The 17,197-nt window shown below is 54.1% G+C and overlaps 1 protein-coding gene across 1 annotated transcript in view; it reads right to left on the minus strand.

The window, feature by feature from the left end:
- Positions 1-16,542, minus strand: part of P2RX3 (purinergic receptor P2X 3) — a 28,055-nt gene extending 11,513 nt beyond the window's left edge. The window contains exons 1-8 of the mRNA XM_049646749.1: positions 15,158-16,542; positions 8,007-8,142; positions 7,488-7,559; positions 7,188-7,251; positions 6,405-6,498; positions 6,023-6,100; positions 5,150-5,291; positions 4,542-4,678 (exon numbers count right to left, since the gene is read on the minus strand). Of these exons, the coding sequence (XP_049502706.1) occupies positions 4,542-4,678; positions 5,150-5,291; positions 6,023-6,100; positions 6,405-6,498; positions 7,188-7,251; positions 7,488-7,559; positions 8,007-8,142; positions 15,158-15,276 (842 nt within the window). The 5' untranslated portion in view covers positions 15,277-16,542. The remainder of the gene's footprint in view (positions 1-4,541; positions 4,679-5,149; positions 5,292-6,022; positions 6,101-6,404; positions 6,499-7,187; positions 7,252-7,487; positions 7,560-8,006; positions 8,143-15,157) is intronic.
- Positions 16,543-17,197: the final 655 nt, after the last annotated feature.

A 17,197-nucleotide genomic window follows, 5' to 3' on the forward strand; every position in this document is an offset into this window, starting at 1 on the left:
GGGGGGGGGGGGGGGGGGGGGGGGGGGGGAGAAATGCGAATGAGACGCTGCTGAATGCATGTCCTTGCTTCTCTCCCATCATCCCGGCCATCGCTGCTGGGTGTCTCTCTTCTGGTTGCTTCCTTGTTGCAAACGATTTGAAGGTGGCAGGTGTGCTAGGGGCACTGGCTGTAGATCAGGTCCCTGGGTTTGGGCCCTGATGCACCTCTTCTTTAAGCTGTGTGACCTGGGGCAAGTGTCTACTGTGGGGGTGTGTGGGCGTGAGCTGTGAATCCTGACAAAATAGGTGTGAAAAGGCTTTGCAAACTTAACTCTGGGGGGCTCTTCTTCTGAGGTCTGGAGATGGGCTTTTTAAAGATCTTCAAAGTCCTGGAATCTCTCTGCACAGAAAAGCAGAGAAAAAGCACTGGAGGGAAGCTCACCAAACTGTCCAGCACATTAACTTCCTGTAAGGGGAGCAAAACTGGAGGAGTGAAAGGGAGTGTCTACATATCGCTTGGATGTATTACTCTGAGGATGCATTTCTATCTTATTTGTGGAAATAAGGTGTTCCTTTTTTTTTTTTTTTTTTTTTAAAGAAAATGCCTGTCTATGAACACGTGCATCTTATGGGGCATTTGCTCCATGGGCTCCTCAGGGGCGTATGAGGGTTAGAGACCTCCCTGTGTCCATGAAGGACACCCCTGATCCACACTCCTGCCTCGGGCATCCTCAGTCCGTGGTTTGGGTTCTGGCTTCGGGTGGAGCCTGGCGGGGTCACAACTCCTGTCCTGACAGCGGTGTCCCCAGGTGTCAGTCACTGCTTCCTGCCCTCGCCCCTTCAGACCCGGGCAGTCACCGGCGTCCGGGTACTGGCCCCAGGCTCTGCGCTATCCTTTGCGGTTTTCCTACACCCTGCCCACACCTTTGAAACAGTCCCTTTATTAAACTCTCCTCAAATTACCCAGTTTGCATGTGCCATCTGTTTCCTGCTGGGACCCTGACTGCTATAGTATTTTTAATCCGTCTTTGTAACCATCTCTGCCCATATACTCATGCGCACTCATGTACATTCACTGACAGCGTGTTCACACACACACACACACACACACACTCTCACGGGCACGCTCAGGCACACAGTGCACTTGCACACTCACCCGCAGACTCACACTCATCCCCTAACAAACACACCCACTCCCTCAAAACCTTACACAATACTCACATTCACATGCGACACGGTCTGCCTGCTCCCAGCACTCTGGTTAAAATCCTGCTCTGGTGCACCGAGGGTCCACCTGGGATGCAGGGACCTGGCCCTTGTCTACACCACTGCCACTGGGGTGCCTGTCACCTGCACACCACTACACCGGTGACTCTCGCCAGTTCTTATTTTTGGAAATGCTGTACTTCGTCCACTACGAATCCGGATGGACCCACCGATGGCAACTCTCAATGTACTTGGAAAGAGGCTTCATAAAAATACCACATTAAAGAGGCTCCTGGAGTGTTCAGCCATACAGAATAGACAGAGGAGTAAAAATAAAATCGTTCCACCAAGTTTCAGGTAGGGACAGATGGCAACCTCAGGAGATCACACAAACAAAGATTAATTTAGATGGACGGCACCACGTACTTTGGGTAGAAGTCGAAGGGAGACACATTCTGGCTCAATACGAGGTCACCTTTCCAATAACTGGAGCTGTCAATGAGGGACAGGCCATCTTGTGAGGCAGCCCCATGTCTGGGGCCGTGTTACAGCGAGACTGATAGTGGAGTTGGGACAAATGACCTCTCAGGCTCCTTAAGGTGTTCCTGTAACCTTGGGCAAGTCACTTCCCCTCTGAAATTTCCACTTCCTCATCTGTAAAAAGGCCACCTCAGTCTAGGGGTCTCCCAGGGGTCCTCATTGGCTATACATTCTCTAAATCTCTGATCCTACAGGAGAAGAGCGGCAAGAAGGAGGGGGAGGGAATTTGGAAAGGAGCTGCAGAAGTAATTAGTGATGGAAATGCGAATCTCTAGCTGCCTCTCGTCTGAGTTTGCAGATTAAAACAAGGCTGACTCTTGGCTGAATGATTCCATTCCCTCCAGAGCGAATGGCAACTGTAGGACGTTGAAAAAAAAATCTGGCCTGTGTTAGAGACGGAGCAGCAGGTGAATTTGTTTGGGGGACAAAAGGCCAGACCCTGAATTGTGCCTCCAGCAGCCCCTAGTCCCTTTAGCCTCTGTGGACCTCAGATTCTTTGTTTAAGTGAGGATGAAAATGTCAAGCACACAAGCATGTTTTCCGGAGGGTTAACACATAGGAATGTCCGTAGCTTTCGTGGATGCATGGAAATCAGCTGAGAAAATAGGGTTGTGTCCAGGCTCCCACGCTTCCTGGTTGTGTGGCCTTGGGAAACTTATTTCAGGCTGCAAGCCTTTGTTTTCTCACCTGTGAAGTGGGGATACGGTGGCACCTACATCACAGAGCATTGTGCCAAACAACGTATCGTGCTGGGGAATGAGGAGCTTTGTGGGTTCTTAGTTTTCCCGTGTCAGACACCCAAGTGTGGCCTGTGCCGAATTGGGCTGTGACCCTTAGCCTCTTACCAGAGGGCGGTCTGTGGCCTCCCCCGATGTGGGCGCTTGCTTAGCTTAGCCTTGGGGGTCCATGTGGTGCCAGTAGCTTGAAGGGAACATGAGGGCAGTGGGTGGGCACCCAGGGGGAGGGGTTTGGGGGATCTTGGGCGGAGCCCTGTGTCTGTCACAGTCCCCAGATATTCCCCCACGCCAGAGCTATTCTTTGGGCCCCCTTGGAAACTCTTCTAAACTACAGGGGTTGAATTGAGCAGCTTTGCCCCTTCATACTCTGGCCTAGGAGCCTTCGGTGAGGCGGTTAGTTACCTGGGGTCCACACCTCTCACACAGCTCCCCGAAGGCCCCTGCAGAGGTTAGGCTCACAGGGTTCTTGGAGATCCTGGATCTGTCTGCCCAAATACAATCTAAGCTGATTCAGGACCAGTTCTACCTCGTGTCCTGCTGTGCCTGGCGGGAAGGGGGTGCAGGTGGCAGGGCAGCCATAGCACAATAAACTGGAGATCCAGAATGCCAGACCATTTCTTCTTTAAATGAAACAACTTGTTCTAAAACTGGGGGGGGAGGGCACCAGTAGTTGGGGGCTTCATAATACACACATCCTTCACCGGCTCATCTGCCATGTAAGTTATTAGGAAAACTGAAGTGTTCCCACTGGCCAGGGGGAAGTTATGAAGATGAAAACTTTGCATTTTAGATCCTGAGAATTTTATTAATTACGTTGCTATTTTAAGCCACCATACAAATATCCTTTGTATTGATTTCTGTGTGATGTACCCACTGAATAAATATGCCAATTTCTGCCAGGGAGCCGAACAGTATTTTTAACCTACTTTAAAATATGTGTTGTTTCCTATGGTTTTTTAAAGTTTGGAGTTGATTATGAAAGCACTTTCAATTTTAAAAAATTCTTCTTTCCAGAGAATATACATATATATTTTAAACTATTAAATATAAGGGGTAATGGGATGTAGTTTTAGACGTAGTTTTAAAACTACAAATAAAGGTTAAGAAAAAGGTGAAATGATTACTTTTTCGCTTATCTATGCCATTATGTTGGAAAACACCACTATAACAAAGAAAGTTCGAGTAACCATTCTTCGGACGTGTAACTGAAACCTATTCTTACGTGTACCATTTTCCCTGATCGTTGCCTAGTCAACCTGTTTAGTGTATGACACTGTTGTGTGCAATCAAGGCCCTACCAGAGACCTCAGGATCTTCAAAAGTTAAGGGAAAAACAAAACAGAGAGCTGAAACTTTTCACACCTTGCTTACTAGGATCCTCAAGATAATGGCGCTACGGCCATTTCACAGATGGGGAAATCAGGTAGGGAGAAGGTCAAGGGCTTCGTCAGGGGCTTTCAGCTGGTTCCAAATAGTTAATTCTGGGTTCTTCTCTTTCCCCCTCTTCAAAATGGAGGTGATGGTGGTGGTGGTGGGTGTCAGGGAGAGGTTCCTTATGTCTCAAGGACATTGGGAGTATGGACCAGATGGTGCTTAAAGGCTGGTTTGAGCCCTTGGTTGGAAAGGCAAGAAAGAACCAACGGCCACCGTGGTTGTTCTTTGGGACCGAGATGAAGATGGACAGAACGGAAATACCTTCTTTCCATCTCGTAAACTGGCACCACTGTTGCCCTTGCTCTGTGGATTGAGAAACCTGAGAAAACTCAGGTGCCCGACAAGGGCTGCCCGGGCGTTCCTGAGGCACACTCCAGCTTCAGAGCCCGAGCTCAGAAGGTCAGAATCACAGACCACACCCTCTGGGAGGTCTTGGTCGTGCGGTCTCACTGCTGACCTGGCCACGCCATCACCGGGTGGCGGCACTTAGAAAGCCTTCTCTGATGTCGAGCTGAAGCCCGGGGTGGGGGTGGGGTGGGGGACCACGTGGCCCCCTTTCTTCTCCACATGCGTTGCTGCTGGAGGCAGAACTCTAGAACGGCCCCTGCCTCCTCCTCCTGATGTCCCAGGAGCCCCGAAATTACCTGAAGTTGTAGCCTGGGGAGACACTGCTCTTCTCGGAAACGCTGTCGAGCCTGGTGAAGGAGTATTTGGGGATGCACTGGTCCCAGGCCCTGTCGAGGTCACACACCCAGCCGATCTTAATGCCGAGGACTCCGCCCTGTGGAAGGGGGCCAGGTGTGAGGAGGCAGGGCTGTCTCCACGGCCTGGGGACAGGGGGTCATGACAGACAGACACGTGATTCTTCCCATTCTCCAGGTGGAGGGAAAGTGGTTCGGCCCGTGCTGCTTCGTAAACAAAGTGCTGCACTCAGGGGTGAGTGCATAAATTTTGAGCCCATAAATCCCGTTTTTGTCTTCCGTCCCTTTGGCAGCAGGAAGGCTCCACGCGGGCTTTTTCAGAGCTCTAACGTGGAGTGTGAAGGCGAGGATGGCAGACTGAGGCTTGGCAGGAAGGGTGAGGGAGGCAAGGCCCCCGGGACAGGGGTGGGAGACCCCGTTGAGGCACGAAGCCAGTTGCAGACCTGGCATGCCTCCACCAGGTGGCGCTGCCTGGCCACGGCCCCGGGTTCCCGGGACCTCCACCCTCCAACGCCTGCCAAAGGGCCCCGGGGCCTCCTCTAGGCGCTCACCGTGCTGGCCAGTTTGGCAAAATCCTGCCCTGCAAACTTGACCACGTCCCCCACCCGCAAGATGGGGCAGAAGGGGGCCTTTTCAGGGTGGAAACGGCACGTCTTCATGTCGGCGGCTGTGAGGTTGGGAAGGAGGTTTCCCCTGGGGAGGGAGGAGGAGAGATGAGAAGCAAGGGCCAGGGTTCACACGAAGATGGGCATACACAGCCTTCTCAGAGACCCTCCCGGCCTAGGCAGGGGGGACGGGGACCTGACATCTTGGACACTCGCAGGCTCCGTCACCTCTGTTCCTGCATCCTCCCTGCAACTCCGACTCCCCTCTCTCTGCATCAGAGTTGAGTGTGCCCATGTCTAACATCCCCCAGCACCCAGGCTGGGGCTCCCAGGGGCCAGGAGTCATGCCTGATTTCTCTCGGCACCTCCGTGGTAACTGGCATCGTGCTGCACACGCCCGATGCCCGCCGAGCACCCGCCGAGTGAAGGAGTCAACCAACTCCTAACTAGCTAGCGGGAAGGGACACACCCACTTGGGCTTGATGTGGGAGGAAAGAGGTGGGAACGGGCCCCTCAGGCCCCGAAGGTTGGTGGGATCTGGGTTCCAGGCCCAGGCTGACCTTGTCCCTCACCTGCCTGGAGCAGAACTCCCATCTGGGTTCTGAGCCCCGAGGCGGGAGGCTGGCACAGAGACTGGCCCCAGAGGCCTCCCTACTACTTGGTGGTCAAAACCAGCTGGGAGGTTGGGAACAGGAGCTCCAGGGAGATGGGGAGACACCATGGAGAGAACCACGCGCAATGGGCTTCTCCACCCCTCTGAAAATGAGCTGGGGCGGGGGGTGCACTGCTTCCTGCTTTAGGGAGGGAGTTGGGACTCACTTCTCAAAGTTGAAGAGGGGGAAACGGATGCTGTTCTTGATGAAAATAGTGAAGTTCTCGGCTTCCATCATGACAGGCCTGTGGGTGAGAACAAGGGGGCCTCAGCTTCTTGGAAAGAGACAGGGGAAACAAGGTGCTTTCGCCCAGGGACCACCTTTACTGCTGGATGTTTCCCACCGGGCACCTGGCCTTGGCCTCTCTGGGGCTGAGGGCCAGAGGGAGAGGAGGGTGGCAGGTGAGGCAGGGGGAAGGTGCCATCCTGAGACCACTTCCCGGCCCTGGACTGGACACCACTGGGGCTGCCTGTGACACCCTCTGCAGGCGCAGGGGTGCAGACAGAGCTCCCCACTTTGGCAACCGAGAGCTGGGGTGGGGTCCTCACATTTCCGCTGTGTCCACCTCGGTGGGGCACCAGCCCTGGATCTCACAGGTCCGGAGCACAGAGCTATAGTTCACGCAGCGGCCGGTGAGGATCCCTGTAAGGGGAGCCACGAGTGCTGGGGGTCTTTGCCACTCCCTCACCCCCACCCCACCTTTCATCAGGGGACCCCCGCCCCCACACTCGGGGATCCCACAGGTGGAGGGGAGACACAGGGAGGGCAAGGGAGGTGGACCAATGGCACAGGAGCCCTGCCGAGCTCTCTCCCTCCTCTCCTCCTGAGCCCTAGACCAAGCCAGAGGGAGATGAGCCTCCTTGCTCCCCGGTCACGGTGTGCTCTTCCTTGCCTCTGAGGCTTTGCTGCAGTTGTTCCTTCTGTCTAGAATGTTCTTCTCAGAACCCTTCTATGCTGCCAACTCCTTCCCATCCTTCAGGGCCCATCTAAAATGTCACCGCCTCTAGGAAGCCATGTAGGGCCACCTACCTGGAGCCAATCTCTCTCCCTTTCCCAGCTCCCACTGTTCCTCCTTGACGGCACTTGCCTCCTCATGGCACACCTCTCTGTCACCACCATCCCCGGGCTGTGGACTCCTCTGGGGGCAGCCCCCACTGGCTCTGGCTCACGTGAGCATCTATAAATGCTGGCAGAATTCCAAGAAACAGGCCAATTCCCATGCTCTCTCCTAGGGTGGACTCTCCCCCATGGGGGATGTGCTGCCCTCCAGGGTCCCACTAACACTCTGGGGTTGTGGGGGGGGGGGCGGCAAGGGGAAGGGGTGCACTCACCCCCACTCGGGAAGCGCTCAGGCCCACACTGGCTGTCTGATACACAGCGGTACTTCTCCTCGCTCTGTGGGGAGACAGGGCTGCAGGTGGGTGTAGGACCCTGCGCTGGGCCCGGATGAGCCTCTCGGCTCCCAATGCTTCCCCATAACTGGGGGCCTTTGGAGGTGGAGGTCCCAGGACACAGCTCCAAGGCCGGAATTCGGACCTCTGCTCACACCCATGCCCCTCCCTGCCACCGCTCCCCACCCGCAAAGTTTTCTTCCTTGACCTGCTTCGTCCAACCTCTCTTCCTCCCCTCACCTCTGGGCAGAATCCTTGCATCTGGTTTTCAGTAACTATCATCTTGGTGATGATGACAAAGACAGAGGTACCCTTGGTAGGAGAAGGGAGAGAAAAAAAAATGCACCAATGACAATCCAGGAGCTGGGTATCACTGTTATCCCCACTCTACAGATGAGGAAACTCATACTTGGGGTAAGAGATTCGGCCAAGGTCACAGGGCTAATAGAGGGCAGAGGTGGGTCCAAGTCAGGTCTAACCATCCACCCGTCCTCTCTTGCCTCCCTCTGCATGTTGTGCTGATCACAGGATGAGTGTGGCAGAGCCTGAGGGGGACCCTCCTTCCCTGATGCCTAGTGCTGCACTCTGGAGGGCAGGCCCAAGCACCCCACCCCACCCCTTCATCCTCCAGCTGCAGGGGAAGGGCTTCTCTGATCACCGATGCCACAAACCCTGGTTGGGGGATCCCGTCGGCACTCTCCCTACCTTGCCCCAGCATCTGGGCATCCACATAGCACCCTGGGGGTAGTAGGACTGTACCTGGGGTGGGGTCACATAATCAGACACGTCCATGACTCTGTTGGCATAGCGTCCAAAGCCCTTGACCTTGGTTACGACGGAGGACTCAATGGCTGTGTCCCGCACCTGGTAAGCCTTCTCGTGTAAGAACACCCACCTGGGCAGAAGAGCAGGGATGGAGAGCAAGAGAAGAGAGTCTAGGCCCATCAGACAGAGGCCAGGAGAGGCTTCCTTCCCCAACATTAGACAGCACAGGGTCTGGCCCTGTGGCAGGGGGAAGGCCTGTGCTAGAGGGGAGACCTCACCCTGTGTTGGCTTAGAGTTTTTCCATCTTTCCTGTTTACTGCTTCAGGACCACTTTTAGACTTTTTCCCCTCCCCCGCCCCCCCATCGTGAAATTTTAATACTACAGATATCAGCTTATGTACAGTATGTATATTTGTATTTTACACATAAAAATTTCAAGGATAGGTTTTCACCCCCTTGGGGGCAGCATCGCCCCCTTGAGGGCGACATCGTCCCTTTGCCAACGCATCGTCATTCCCGCTGACTCAGAGGCCACCTCTTTGGCAGGCGACTGGAAAGGGGAGGGGCAGGGGATCCTACACCTCTGACCCTGAGCACCCCAGGCTTTGCTCATGGGTGAGCCTAAGTGCCGGCACATAGTAGGTGTGCGGTAAACAAGTCAGTGAAGGCATCTGGGAGCTGGACACTTGGTAGAGTCTCCACCTGTGCAAGCGCCAGATGAGGCTAGAGGAGGAGGGGAGGAGCAGCTCACTACCCGGCAGGTAGGAGTTGGGTTAGCAGGCGGCGGCCGCTGACCTCATTCCTTGGACTGTGCTGCCACCCAGTGGAAGTTTACCTGTACTGCCTTCTTCTTGCCGCTTCAAGCCATTACTTGGGCCAGGATCAGGGCGGGCTCCCGCTCTTCCACCTCCGCCTCTCTCCCCGGACTCCCGGACCCTCGCAGCCTTCCCCAGCAGCAAGAAGGGCCTGCAGGCCACTCTTCCCTCTGCACTCCTGCGAGAGCCCTCAAGGCGCGAGCCACTCTTGGCCTCAGTAGCAAACTCCCAGCCTGTAGCCAGTCCTATTAGCTCCGGACAGCACACGGGGAGGCAGATGCCGTCACTGTCCCCATTACACAGATGAGGAAGGGTCATCACACGCATTTGGAAAATGCTGCACACTCCTAGTTTTGGAGAAATACTGGTGACATCTCGTGGAATCCAGGAATGCACTTTGGGAATTGCTGGATTAGGGTCACTTTCTGCATGCTAACCGAGGACGGCACAAGGTTGGGGTGGCCCATCAGATGAGGATGAGCAGAAGGAAGGAACTGGAGGCTGTGTAGTGTGGAAAGCACAAAGCTGGGGAAGGGTCAGGCTGGGAAGCTGACCTGAGGACTTTATAAGCAGGGAGTTAGGATTTCAGGCCCGGGAGTTTTCCAACCCCAGAAGGTTGTCTAAGAATGGGCTGCTATGGGAGGTGGTGAGCTCCACGTGCCTGGGAAGACTCAAGGAGATGTTTTCAGTTGAGAGGGGGTATTGGACTGGATGACCTGTGTATTCCCCATGGCGGGGAACAGCTCCGGGGTCATGCTGGGGGTCACAGTCACTTGTAGGATGGGCACCTACCCGTCCTGTTTATGTGAACACAGGCTGACGTTTGCAAGAGACTCTTTGTGCAGTTTTCAGTGAGAGGGCTGGGAGTTAGCCCCATAATGGGGCTTCCCTCATGGGTCTGAATTCCAAATGCTCTCCTGAGTGGGACAGAGGGGGTGGGGTCACAGCCAGCACTGGCGGGTGGCTCCCAACCTGTCACCTGCTTTATTGTTGCCGCCTTATAGCAGGCAACATCCTGATTAATGCAGCCTTAGGAGTTGTTCATATGCTTGTACAGGGCTCAAACGAACACCCTGCCTGTATGGACATCCGTGGTGTTGTATGCTTTACTTTCTTTTTCTTTTTCTTTTCTTTTTCTTTTCTTTTTTTTTTTTTTTTTTTGCAAGGGGAGGCGTTTCATCAAGGTCTCGTAAGGAAATCTCACACACAAATCTCATCCACCATCTGACGTCCAAATGAGTATTATCAGCTCACGGCTGGGGCCCTGCCCAGCGGAGGGAGTGAGGCCAAGGGCCCAGGTCTCCCTGCTCCCAGCTGAGCTCACCACTGCCCCAAGTAGAAGCCACAGTCACAATACGCCCTCTGGAACCTCAGTGTGCCTGGCCACGGAATAGCCACATCTCTGAGTGGTGATCTAATGACACGGTTTCCTAAGACCCCTTGCCCTGTCCATAAAGCCCAGGAACATCTGCTGATGAGAAGCGGGGTTCAGATCATTATCACCTAACCAACACAGCCCACTAAGTGCTCCGTGCGGTAAGGGTTCACTGAGTCCTTACCACAACCCAGAGAGACATTTTTGTCATTATTATTATTTTTTTATGCTTGTTTATTTTCGGGGGAGAGAAAGAGTGGGGGAGGGGCTGAGAGAGAAGGGGACAGAGGATCAGAAGCGGGCTCCGTGCTGACAGCAGAGAGCCCGATATGGGGCTCGAACTCATGAACCATGAGATCACGACCTGGGCCGTAGTCAGAAGCCCAACCGACTGAGCCACCCAGGTGGCCCTTAGGTCACACATAAGGAACCAGAGGCACAGAGGTGTACTGACTTGCCAAGCTGAGAGGTGGGCTCCAACCCAGACAAACTGCTCGGAACACCCTCACACCTCACACCCTGCACGGCTGGTCTTGGGGCTGCTGGCTCCCGGTCACCGGGGCAACAACTCTAGGCTTGGCACAGTCGCAGGAGGAAGGGCCCCTAGGGCTTGGAAGAGTAATTAACCAATTTCTTTCCTCCTCCTTCTCCTCTAAAGCTCCTTCTTGTGCCCAGTGGGTAGGAGACTCCACATCAGAATTCTCTCTGAGTTAAATAATAAGTGGGAGAATTTCAGTGGCCCCTTGGGGCCCAAGGACGTCATCAGGGCAGCTCAAAATAAGGGGATGCTTCATTTCCAGAACAGAGGGACTGAGTCTGTCTCCAGAGGCCAGGGCTGAGGAGATAGGGCAGGACTGGGCCTTCGATTCTTGGCATTTACTCTGCTACTCTGACTTATTTTTTTCTTGTGTTCCTGGTTTATTATTTATAGAGCGGAAAGCGGGTGTCAGCTCCTTGGCAGGTGGGATGTGTGGGAAGGAGGCCAGAGCAGCATCCCAGCCCCTTCTGTCCACCCCCAAGGAGTCAGGGAGGAGGCCGGGGAGTGGGCGTGGGGTGTGTGTGTGTGTCAGGAGGAGAGGGGTCTCTAAGGAAGGTGTGAGCCGGAGGGGGGGAAGGGGGAGGTGTGCTGGGGAGTCCATGAAATGATCATAGCTGCCGTCTATCACTGACTCTCCCATTTCAGGCAAGGCACTTGACATGGCAGCTCGCCTCGCCATACCTCCCTGGGGCGGACATTCCTAAACCCATTTTCCAGATATGAGGCCTGAGACTTAGAGACATAAGGTGACCCGTCCAAGCCCCACTCATAGTTGTGTCAGAGCGAGGCTTCTAACCAGAGGCTCTTCCTTCCCTGGCCTCCCCTTCATGGGGTGTGGAGAGGGGAGAGGGAGACCAGAGTGAAAACCACTCCTCTCTCTGCACCTGTAACGTGGGAAGTTCCAGAAGGTCTTCCCACATACTTGCCACCTAGTGTCCCATGGGGTGCCTAGGGTGCATCCAGGGGGGAGGATGGGGTGGTGGGCCAAGAAGGTGGAATTTCAGGCCCTTCTCTCTAAATGAGAGCAGCTCCCCTTTTAACTGCTGTATGTATTGAGTTTTATAAGATTCAAAATGAGGCTGGATATTATGAACCAAACGGGGCAGCTGTGCAAATAGTGAGTCTACGGATTGGGCCGCTCAGGGGGAGGGAGGGACGGGGAGAGCAGGGCTGTGAGGGGTCCAAGGCACCATCAGCCACCACAGGTCCTTCTGATGATGAAGCACCAAAGGGCGGGGGGGGGGGGTGCCCCTCTGTCAGTTTGCAGGAAGGCACTTCCTTCAAGGAGGTCCTGCAAACCAGCCATGGAACCACCAGCACTTCTGTAAACTCAGTCCCCAGGGATCTCCTATTTCCTCCTCAGCTCCCCAGAGGATCCCAAAGAGAGACTGGCTCTTAGGAAGTCCCACCCCACAGAGGAGACAGGGGATTGCCACCGGGGCCCAGGAAGGCCACATGAGAAACACCAGGAAAGTCTTGGCCTCTCTGTGCACCTGGCTGGGTAAAAGAAACCAGGGATGAAGTGGTGTGAACCCCAGACAGGCAGCCGAGGTTGGAGCAGGGGTGAGAGCATACGTGCAGACGATGAGCTGGTGTGTTACTGCAAATGCATAAGAGGAATGGTTGGCTCATGTTACACGTGTCCTAGTAAGGTTGTGCATCTGGTCTACCTCGCAGGGATGATATGGCAGAGATTCAAGTGTTAGTTACATGTTACTATCACAGCATTAAAAATCCTTCCAAATTCTACTGTGTCCAAGCCATCCTCCTCTCTCTCCGTATGACTGCACCACCCTTAATGGATTATCCTGTGTCCATTCCTACCCACTCCAATCCCTTGGCATATGAGCCAGAATGATCTTCCCAATTCAGATCTCATTTGTCTGTCTCCTCTCTCTCTCCCCCTCTCCCTCCCTCCCTCCGTCTCTGTCTGTCTGTCTGTCTGTCTGTCTCTCTCTCTCTCTCTCACACACACACACACACACACACACACACACACACTTCCCATCCATTGTCCTTCTGTACGAATGAAAGCTCTGAGGGTGTCTGAGGTCTGGCTGGGTCTGTGATCCCACCCCTATCTCACGCCACACTCACCTTTGCTCCTTCTGCTCCAGCCATAGAGACCTTCTTTTCTTCTCCCCATTTGCCAGGCCCTTTCCCTTTGCAGAGCTGGGTTTCTCTGCCTTGAATCCTCTTCCTTCCCTTTCCCCCACCCTGGGTTGTTCTTACTTGTCCTTCAGACCTTGCCTTGGGCACCACACCTCCAGAAAACCTTGTCTTAGCTCCCCAACCAGGTCAAATACCTCCATGCTGGCAGCTCTCTTAGCACCGTGTGCCTCTTCTTCAAATCATGGGCCTTGGTTGAAATTTTACATTTGTTCTTGGAGATAGTTTGATTAATGCCCATCTCTTGCACTGTAAGCTCCATGAGGGTGAGGGCCCTGTCTGCTTTTGCCCACTTTTCTGTCCTTGGTGCACAATGCCTGGCATGAAGAAATGCTCAGTAAATTTCTGCTAAATTAATGACAATGGATCATGAAGTCCTAATGGTGCATGGGATCATGTGCACAGAGATGGGGCTCAGGCCAGGGGGCTGGGCTGCAGACTGCACGGATGTAACTGGAAAGAGCTGCTCCATGGGGAGCTGTCAGGCTGGGAGATGGATGGGGCTGGATATCAAGACGCCGAAGAGCCTCTCCTGCTTGTTCCTGCGGGCTGAGCTCCAGCACTGAGGATCAGAGCATCAGATCGTATCACGATGAGGAAGAGACAGGGGCAGGGGGAGAGCAGAGCAGACTGGCCCAGGAGGCGCTGTCTACCCTCCATCGACCTTCTGCCAGAGCCAACAGAGCCAGGAATGTGCTGAGGCAGCTTTGGGATCCACCTGGACCACCATACCGTCTCGTCTTGTGGCTATAAACAGTCACAGCATCGTATATACATGTCAACATGGAACAGTTAAGAACCAACTTCCAGCCAGACTCTGGAGATGCGGACATGGAACGCTGGCAAACATTGTATCTCACAAAACCTCCCAGTTGTAAGTAAACTTCAACACTGCTTATCCTACCCCTTCTGTCATATCCCGGAGAGGAGCACTGGATGCATAGCCTGGTCCAAACAGGCACATAAGTGAAGCCTACTGGCTCCCACAAAGCACGCAAAGCAAAAAAAATCCCTTAAGCCGCGTCTGCCCGCTTTTGCGAGCACACACTCACACTCTGCTCTGACCTTTCAGGCAAGGAGGCCCATGCACGCACAGCTCCAGCTCACACATGCACCGGACGTCCCCTTTCACTTGCTTGAATTCACTCATGACAGGTGTCACTGGCTAGCTGTCTCACACGCAGAGCCATTGTCTCAAGGAACAGCATTGTCTCAAGGAACACCATGAGACTAGAGACCGGCACACCAGGAAAGAAAACTTGAGAGGTTTCTGCCTGTCATTTCTGGTGCCCCATCGGTGTGCGCAAATGACCACGAGAAAGACAGAACCTGTGTTTTCTCCCCAGCCATTGTCTGTTTCATGGCCCTTTGTGTATATATGTGTGTGAGTGTGTGTGTGTCAGGGGGGGAGCGCATGCCTTTAAAGGTGGGCACTGGGAGGGAGTCTTCTGACCACTGGCTCTTAAGCAGCCCCCAGGATGGGTTATATGGTACAAAGTCAGGTAGCAGTAGAGAACATTCGCTTTCTGACAAAGGGGAGTGTTTCTGGATTCATGAGGAGGGCCCCTGTATCATATTCAAATGGCCACCTTTCCCCTGAGCAACTCTTCCCTTGAGTGTTATTTGTGCCTGTGTCTCTCCTCCTCACCAAAGAGCAGACCCCCTGCTTTGTCCTACCCTCTAGGAGCAAGGGCTTCTCCCCTTGCCCCATTTTTTCACCATCTCCCCAAAGCCAGGAAGGGAATCCCTCATTCCAAAGTGGTTCAGTTCCCTCCTTCCCACCCCACCATCAACCGGATCAAACCAGCACTGTCTCCCCTATTTCAGTACCTTCCCTTCCCCTTTCCTGTGCTCCCTCGTCTTTTTAGGACCCCAAAGCACTGGTTGAGGAGAACGGGAAGATGTGTGTGTGTGGGGGTCTGTTCTCTGGTGGGGGCAGGATACAAGGGAGAAGCGAGATGGTCACCTGGGACTTCTCCTGGTGGAGGGCGTGGTACCAAGGCAAGAACTCACTCCTTGGGGTGTGTGCCTAGAAACCACCCTCTGATTCCCGAGGATTTACTGGGGAAAAGAACTCATCTGGGGACCAGATCCCTGATGGGAGTGGCCGAGTCCAGTCCATGGGACACGGCTCCATAGAAGAGACTGCTTCCTCCAACAGAGAAGCCCAGGCCGCTGGACAGCAACAACACCGAGGGGACACCAGGCAGCCCTCCCCTGCCAGGACCCGAAGGCCCACAGGACTCACCCCACGAAGTAGGAGATGATCAAAAGCTGGACTGCTCGGTTGATGACCCCAATGGTCCAGCTTTTCACAACCACTGACTTGGTGGTCTCGTAGGTGAAGAAATCAGACACGCAGTTCATGCTGAGAGAGCACTCAGGGGCCACTGAGAAGGGACCCAATGGTGGCCTCAGGAGGGAGAGGTCCTCAGGACAGGGAGACAGAGATCAAAGCCTGGAGGGGACAGCTTGGGGGGGGGGGGCTTGAGGAACGGGTGGGGAGCCTGTTCCTTTAAGTCAGGCAACCCTAGCTCAGTGCCCAGGCTCTCTCTGCTCTTGATACTCTGGGCTGCCAAGAGTCCAAGGCCAGGGAGGGGGGGACCCCCTTTTAGTTCGTCTCCACCCCACTCCCCTGTGATGTCACGGCAGGGGTGGGGTCTCCAGTCCCAGGCTCCTGATTGCCTGGGATGCAGCTGGCTAGGGCCCTCTGGGATTCGTGTTTTATCTGCACTGTCTACCCTTTCTGTTCCGTTCTCTTATGCCGCATCTTTATTCCAGCTCACCAGCTGCTTCATGCTCTTCTTAAAGCCCCTTGAAACATCCCATCCCCCAGGCATCCAGCAGCCTTTCCTGGGCTGAGTGCCCCCTTCATTTTTGAGTGTCCTCCTAAAGTCGCTCGGTTTTGCAGCCATCTACTCCTTTCTTGAGTTGCCTCCAATAGCATGGGTCAGGGGGGAAGGGTCTCTTGAATATTCCTCTTGACCTTCTGGGAGGAGTGAGTGAAGAGTTACATGGTTCACGTTCCTAACTCAAGCTGGCAGTGGCCGACAGTCTATCTGCAGCCTGACCTTATCACCTTGGGGTGTTTTGTTTTGCATTGTTTTACAGTGAGTTTATTTGTCTGAACCTTTTGTTTCATATTATGCTCCTGGAAGGCTGGGGCTGTTTCTATCTTGCTTCCTAGTCTCCTCAAATCCTAGAACTGAGTTGGAGCTCAATATATATTTACTGAATGTATGTTGCTAGATAGTGCTGGAATGGCCTTTACTCAGAGGTTAAAGTCATGAATTCAGGGAGCAACAGTGCATTCTGTCTTTTATCCCAGGATTGAGTTAGCAAACTGGCATAACTAAGTCAGATTAGCGGGGAAGTCTTGAATTTAAATATTCTGTCCTAACGTCTTCGTGCAGGACACATTTTACCAATCATTCCGGATGTAGAGTCACCGTGATTAAGAGGGAAGGGAAGTGGACCGGGGTAAGGAGATTTGGGACCCTGGGCAAATCCTCTTTGGGCCTCAGTTTTCCCATCTGCAAAGGGAAGTCGTAGTGGTCAAACTCAAACATCTCTGTCAGGAGGCCAGGCCTCCTCTGATTTTACCAGATGAGCCCTACGACTATATTGGTTGGGGGAGGGGGGGGGGGGACGCGGCTTCCGAGATCCCACGCTGCTGGGGTTTCGAATCAGCGCCGCCTCTCAGGGGAATCTAACACGAGCACTTGAACTTGATACTGCCACGTGCCAGTCTCTTCCAGGCGACCCCTATACTGCAGTCTGGGGTGTGAAATTTTTGGGCGCCGTGAACTCCTTTCAGAGCATCCAGTCCCCGACGTCAGGGGAGAGCGGTACAAGTCACCGTGACACCGACACCCAGGAGCCAACCAGGAGCCGGGCGGGTCACCTCTCTCCGCAACTCGAAATATTTTTCTTCTTGTACCCAGAGACTCCTTTCTACTCCACAGAAACTGCTCCTGTGCAAGACAGAGGGACAGACAGGCATACGCAATCTGTGGCAAGTCTAACAAGATAAAACTACGCAATTTCCCTCCAGAACTTAGTCCTCCACTGGAGAGATGTAATTTTTAAAAAAAGAGCCCCGAGCGCTCCCATCTTTTTGTCAGGTTCGCGCCGCGCTGCTTCCTCGCGGATCCCCTTCTCTCAGGTCCTCCAGGGCGGCCGACGCTCTATACGACACCCTCGTAGGCGGGCCGGACTCACGTCTCTCTAGCCAGCTCGTCCTCTCTATGGTCCGTGCACGGCTTCCGGTGGCGGGACGCGGGGCCGC

The sequence above is a fragment of the Panthera uncia genome, chromosome D1 (genome assembly GCF_023721935.1).
Source record: "Panthera uncia isolate 11264 chromosome D1, Puncia_PCG_1.0, whole genome shotgun sequence".
Taxonomy (NCBI): Eukaryota; Metazoa; Chordata; class Mammalia; order Carnivora; family Felidae; genus Panthera; species Panthera uncia.